Source organism: Argentina silus (genome assembly GCF_951799395.1).
Source record: "Argentina silus genome assembly, chromosome: 15".
NCBI classification, from domain to species: domain Eukaryota; kingdom Metazoa; phylum Chordata; class Actinopteri; order Argentiniformes; family Argentinidae; genus Argentina; species Argentina silus.
This window is the reverse complement of record NC_139669.1, coordinates 8,253,498-8,260,997: the sequence shown is the minus strand read 5'-3', so window position 1 is coordinate 8,260,997 and position 7,500 is coordinate 8,253,498. Positions and strand designations below refer to the sequence as shown.

The 7,500-nt window shown below is 44.9% G+C and overlaps 1 protein-coding gene across 1 annotated transcript in view; it reads left to right on the top strand.

The window, feature by feature from the left end:
• The window catches only part of gpm6aa (glycoprotein M6Aa), a gene marked incomplete at both ends in the record, with an annotated part of 20,834 nt that overhangs the window by 9,290 nt on the left and 4,044 nt on the right, over window positions 1–7,500 (top strand). The window contains 3 exons of the mRNA XM_083685761.1: window positions 2,792–2,984; window positions 4,870–5,026; window positions 7,108–7,261. Of these exons, the coding sequence (XP_083541887.1) occupies window positions 2,792–2,984; window positions 4,870–5,026; window positions 7,108–7,261 (504 nt within the window). The remainder of the gene's footprint in view (window positions 1–2,791; window positions 2,985–4,869; window positions 5,027–7,107; window positions 7,262–7,500) is intronic.

Genomic DNA, 7,500 nt, shown 5'->3' with positions numbered 1-7,500 from the left:
TTGTAACGGTGGGTTAAGTGAGATGATTTGCTTCAACCCCTTGACATGAAGATATGATGATATGATGTCGTCCATTGGCTTGTTGCTGTGTAAGAGGGTCCTGTTGACGCTCCGTCATCTTCATTTGACGTCATCTTCCTCACCTGACGAAAACGTTGTTTCCCTCCACCAAATTGGAACCGCACATCATCAACAATCACTCATAATCAATAATCGCACCGAATCAATAAAACAATTCCGCTAACATCCTTTTTTTTCTTTTTTTTTTTGTGATGACTCAGTGTTAGCCTAGCCTAGCCTACCTACCTTACCAGTTGCCATGGTAACAGCAAACCTTTGGTTTTGCCGGCGTCTCGTCGGCCCAGCGACGTTCCGTTCCGTTCCGCGACGTTCCGTTCCGTTATATCATCGCCTGGCCGCGTTTAGCGATCCATAAATTCACACCGTCAGACCCGTTAATAACTCACGCACAGTCACAAGCAGCCCCGGCGTTTGTTTTTAGCGATTCCAACAGCGGCCATATTTATCAACACCAGAACAATGCCAGAGTTTCACTGAACACTGAACACGCTGCGATATGCGACCAGCTGTCCATGGTAAGAGAAGAGTCAGCCGCAACAATACACAACTAGCTTTTTCGAGAAATGAGAAAAATAGTCATAAGAAGATAATCACATTTCACTTGGAAATGCACGAAATACACCTCCAACGAATTCCCTCCGCATTAGCGTAATTACACAAGATGCAGTTGCATAATAATGCTAGGCAATAAAACTTGTTGTTGACATGACACGAATCATTAACATGAAGGGGCAATAAAATTGCATACATAATCTCTCTCTCTCTCTCTCTCTCTCTCTCTCTCTCTCTCTACCTCTCTCTCTCACACAGTAGAGTGAGAGTACACACAGTAGAGTACACACAGTAGAGTGCTCCCTGTTACAGACATGCTAACCTCATTGAGACCAGGCTTTCCTAGTTCAGACAGCCTGGGGAAATCCCTCACAGAAAGTAGCTACAAAGGGGTGGAAACCCATTCGAAATTAGTGAAGCCTCGCGACATGTCAAACCAATCAAATACCTTGCTTGGGCGAGCATTTCATTACAATAAGCCCGTCCCCCGATTTCTACCTCCACCAGCCTCCTCTGAGCAGGCTGTGTTCCAGGATACCTTCATGGCTGTTGCACGGTGCAGCTAAGCAGATATAGACGAGGCTAGAGCCAGGGTATAGGATGCAGAGGTAGGTTGTGTTCCAGGATGCTGTTGCACTCTGCAGCTCAGCAGACTGCTCTATCACATCCCTGCGGTTCCTGAGATGATCTGGTGCGCTGCACAGCAATGCAACTGCAATGTAGAGGACCTGGAACACAACCACAGTCTCAGACTCAGCCCTCCCCAAGCGAAGCTAAGCGGAGCAGGCAACAAAGGAGGAGGAGGAGGAGGAGGAGGAGGAGGAGGAGGAAGGGTACTTGGTATTCTAGTCAGGATCAGTGAAGAGGCAGAGTGTTGAGGAGGAGGACGGCTAACGCTTCTGCTTCGACAGACGAAAGACAATCCAGCGAAACCGTGATAGAGGAGACGGAGGTGACATGACTGTGGCGTGGGGAGGGACACATCACGAATGGGCGTCCCAGAGAATCACAATTAAATACAGACTGTGCGGTTTCAGACTTGTTTTTTGAATGGGTGAGGGGGAAATAAATGTGAACAGAGATTGGATGGTAGTAGAATGTGGGGAGATTTAATCAAGTGGTCTAATAGGGATGTAAGCTCTCCAGAGGAATTCTTCAGTTGTAGAAGCGTGAAATTACATTGGTCTTTCTCATTAGCGGTGGCCATTGATTTGGGGGGGGGCATGTTTCAGAGAGCAGGCATTGTGTGGTTAGGAAATAGCATTTCATTAGATTTTGGGCTCATAGTGTATTATCTGGAGTGAAATGAATGGGGCGGAAGCCTACTAATACATTTGGAATGGGAGAAACCTCAAACTAATTGGGTTAGTGTTATATCACAATACAAAACATACCATTCTGTGTCTTAGTGTGCCTACGACGTACGTGGATTTGGTTACAGAACTGACCTTGTAAATGCTTTGCAAACCACCATACAGAAACATACTGTAGTAATTTGGATTGAGGGAATTACACACACACACACACACACACACACACACACACACACACACACACACACACACACACACACACACACACACACACTCCAATGTGAGGAGTATGACAGACAGTCTTCTGACTGTATTCAACATCATGGAAACACGGTTGTATGGGGTTTTTGTCATCAGCACAACACATTGACAACAGTGCTGACATATTTTAGCATGATACATATTTCATATCGTACAGATTGAGTGGAGTGAATAATGATTACATAATGTGCAGACTGAAGCATTTGAAGTGTTCCTACCAACCACATACTGTATATCGAGTAACCAATGCCATATTGATAAAACATTCAAATAATTTGTTGATAATGGTGGTCATACAAACATACAAACATGGCTTTCCTCACATGGAATACACCACAGCAGGGTTCAACAAGACTGGTTACTTTTAAGACTCCTCCACTCCTCTCTTCCACTCCTCTCATCCGAAGACAGTTTCTCCTCTCCTTCACTGCCTCAGGCTCTCCTTTTGAATCATGAACATTCGCTTTTGTCTTCTCTGAGTGACGCCTGACCTTTTACTGTCTCCCTTCTCTCTCTCTCTCTCTCTCTCCCGGTCTCCCCCCCCCCCCGTCTCTCTCCCCCCTCCCCCGTCTCTCTCTCTTTAGGATGTCTTGAGTGCTGCATCAAATGCCTGGGAGGGATCCCCTACCCGTCTCTCATTGCCACCATCCTGCTGTACGCGGGCGTGGCGCTGTTCTGCGGCTGCGGCCACGAGGCCCTGTCCGGGACCGTTACCATCCTGCAGAACTACTTTGAGGTGGTGAGAGGACCCGTGGACTCTCTGGATGTCTTCACCATGTGAGTAGAGACCAGAGACGCAGACTACATCATCAGAAACACAGACTACATCACCAGAGACACAGACTACATCACCAGAGTCACAGACTACATCACCAGAGACACAGACTACATCACCAGAGATGTAGACTACATCACCAGAGACAGACTACATCACCAGAGTCACAGACTACATCACCAGAGTCACAGACTACATCACCAGAGTCACAGACTACATCACCAGAGACACAGACTACATCATCAGAGTCACAGACTACATCACCAGAGACACAGACTACATCACCAGAGACACAGACTACATCACCAGAGACACAGACTACATTACCAGAGACACAGACTACATCACCAGAGACACAGACTACATCACCAGAGACACAGACTACATCACCAGAGACAGACTACATCATCAGAGACACAGACTACATCACCAGAGACACAGACTACATCACCAGAGACACAGACTACATCACCAGAGACACAGACTACATCACCAGAGACACAGACTACATTACCAGAGACACAGACTACATCACCAGAGACACAGACTACATCACCAGAGACACAGACTACATCACCAGAGACAGACTACATCATCAGAGACAGACTACATCACCAGAGACACAGACTACATTACCAGAGACACAGACTACATCACCAGAGACACAGACTACATCACCAGAGTCACAGACTACATCACCAGACATGTAGACTAAATCACCAGAGACATAGACTTCATCACCAGAGACACAGAGAGATGACAGAACGGAAGAGAGTATTTAAAAGTATTTAAAATACAATAAAAATGATTCACAAAAAAATAAAAAAAATAACAAGAGGGAGAGAGTTAGATAAAAGAGAGAGAGAAAGAATGTCATAATGACATGCCATACAAGCTATTACACCAACACATCTACAGGATATAGATCCAGATGATCAGTTTTATGTTTTGAGAGCAATAACAATGTCATCACAGTGCTTCTCCCTCACCAACACACACATCACTCAATCAATCAATCAATCAAATTGATTGGTACAGCACTTTTTACATCGACAAATGTCGCAAAGTGCTTCACAACAAGAACAAGGCTGCAAGGACCAGGATATAGGACGGAGTAATATTATAATAATAGTAATAAACTTTATTTATATAGCATACATTTTAAAACAGTGCTACAAAGTATGTTACAAATGTGCAGATAAAACAGATATGCAAATAAAAACAAATGTGTGAGTAGAAAATAGTAAAACACAACACAGTTAACAGAATAAGGGCAGCATCATTTAAAGGCTAGTCTATTCAAATGAGTTTTAAGAAGAGATTTAAAAGAAAATACCGATCCTGCTATGGTAATTTATCCTGCCAACAAACAGTGAACGTATTTATTGTAGACCAGAAGCATTAGTAGGCTCTCTCCAACCTGCCACCAGATTATATATTATTTTATTTAGTATATATACAGTACCAGTCAAAAGTTTGGACATACCTTGCCAAGAGTGTGCAAAGCTGTAATCAAAGCAAAAGGTGGCTACTTTGAAGAATCTAAAATATGAAACATATTCTGGTTTGTTTAACACTTTTTTGTTTACTACATAATTCCATATGTGTTCCTTCATAGTTTTGATGTCTTCAATATTAATCTACAATGTAGAAAATAATGAAAATAAAGAAAAAACATTGAATGAGAAGGTGTGTCCAAACTTTTGACTGGTACTGTATATATATATATATATATATATATATATATATATATATATATATAGTAGACTCAACCTTCCCTCAGATTATGGAAACAGTGCTGCATCAAATGCAGCACTGTTAATATCAACAGTGTTTTTTGTTTTTTTTAACACACTCCTTCTCTCCTTCTCTCCATCTGTGGTCTAGGATTGACATCATGAAGTATGTGATATACGGCATCGCATCGGCGTTCTTCGTGTACGGCATCCTGCTGATGGTGGAGGGCTTCTTCACCAGCGGCGCCATCAAGGACCTCTACGGAGACTTCAAGATCACCACCTGCGGACGCTGCGTCAGCGCCTGGGTGAGGAGAGGAAGATGATGGTGATGATGATGGTGATGGTGGTGGTGGTGGTGATGATGGTGGTGATGATGGTGGTGGTGGTGTTGGTGGTGGTGGTGATGGTAATGGTGGTGGTGGTGGTGATGGTGATGATGATGGTGGTGGTGGTGGCGGTGGTGGTGGTGGTGGTGGTGGTGGTGGTGGCGGTGGTGATGATGATGATGGTGGTGGTGGTGATGGTGATGGTGATGGTGGTGGTGGTGATGATGATGGTGATGGTGGTGGTGGTGATGATGGTGATGGTGGTGGTGGTGGTGATGATGGTGATGATGGTGGTGGTGGTGGTGATGGTAATGGTGGTGGTGGTGGTGATGGTGATGATGATGGTGGTGGTGGTGGCGGTGGTGGTGGTGATGGTGATGATGATGGTGGTGGTGGTGGCAGTGGTGGTGGTGGTGGTGGCGGTGGTGATGATGGTGGTGGTGGTGATGGTGGTGGTGGTGGTGATGGTGGTGGTGGTGATGATGGTGATGATGGTGGTGGTGGTGGTGGTGGTGAGGATGGTGGTGATGGGGGTGGTGGTGGTGGAGGTGGTGGTGATGATGATGGTGGTGGTGGTGATGAGGGTGGTGGTGGTGGTGGTGGCGGTGGTGGTGATGATGGTGGTGGTGAGGATAGTGATGGTGGTGGTGATGATGGTGGTGGTGGTGATGGTGGTGGTGGTGGTGGTGGTGGTGGTGGTGATGATGATGGTGATGATGGTGATGGTGGTGGTGGTGATGATGGTGATGGTGGTGGTGGTTGTGATGGTGGAGGTGATGGTGGTGATGGCGGTGGCGGTGACGATGGTGATGATGATGATGGTTATGGTGATGATGATGATGATATTTACAGGGGAAATAGTTTATATCGATCTCAAAACATGTCACTCATCCTCAAACCTCAATAACAGTGAGTGAGGAATCCACAGGGGGACAATAAAATCAGGTTCCAGTAAGTGGTATTACTCATTGAGTTAACAACCCGCGTTCAATACAGGAAGGCATCTGAACTGACCATTGATTGGGTGCTTTAGAATGGGGTGACAGCATTCATATAGGAAATGCATTGACTAAGACATCTAGTTGTGGCTTTGACTCATTGGAGTACAAAGCACAAAGTGAGTACATATAGCCTCATTAGCTGAGATGTAACCACTCTCTATGGCAGTGCTTCCTGCCTGATCATATTTGTTTATTTGTTTACCAGGATCCCCATTAGCACATGCAGCCACTACTCTTCCTGGGGTCCACACAGAACAGCTTTAGACAGAACAGCTACAGACAGAACAGCTACAGACAGAACAGCTTTAAACAGAACAGCTACAGACAGAACAGTTATAGAACAGTTATAGACAGAACAGGTATATAACAGTTATAGACAGAACAGTTATAGACAGAACAGCTATAGAACAGTTATAGAACAGCTTTAGACAGAACAGTTATAGACAGAACAGTTATAGAACAGTTATAGACAGAACAGCTATAGACAGAACAGTTATAGAACAGTTATAGACAGAACAGCTATAGAACAGTTATAGACAGAACAGCTATAGACAGAACAGTTATAGAACAGTTATAGACAGAACAGTTATAGAACAGTTATAGACAGAACAGCTATAGACAGAACAGCTATAGACAGAACAGTTATAGACAGAACAGCTTTAGACAGAACAGCTTTAGACAGAACAGTTATGTACAAGAACAACACAAGATAATATAACAATAAATCCAAAATAAAAACATTAATAAGATAATTATATCTGGTGGCAGGTTGGAGAGAACCTACAAATGCTTCTGTTCTACGATAAATACTTTCACTGTTTGTTGCCAGGACTAAATACCATCACAGCAGGGGAGGCTGGTGGAGGTAGAAATTGGAGGATGGGGGTGCATTATAACGCATGGAACGGAATGAGGAACGGCATCAAACCCGTCCTCCACCAGTGAAAACCTTGAGTTTTTTTCTACCTCCACAAGCCTCCCCTGCACCCCAATCTTGAGTCTGACATTGTCATGTGTCCCCCCTCCTCCTCCGTCCTCCTCCCCTGTCCCTCTGCTCAGTTCATCATGCTGACGTACATCTTCATGCTGGCCTGGCTGGGTGTGACAGCCTTCACCTCCCTCCCTGTCTTCATGTACTTCAACATCTGGAACATCTGCCAGAACACCACCATCTTGGAGGGAGCCACGCTCTGCCTGGACCCGCGTCAGTATGGTAAGGACACCGTGTATTTCACTGTAGCCCAGGGGAGGCTGGCGGAGGTCGAAATTGGAGGACGGGGCTCATTGTAATGCATGGAATGGAATGAACGGTATCAAACACATTGCATTCCGTGCATTACAATGAGCCCCCGTCCTCCGATGGAGCATTGGTATAGACTGGGCCATTCTGTTGTATTACATAAACTAATAAATGTATACCTGATATCATAAAACCCTCAGGGTACCAGTCAT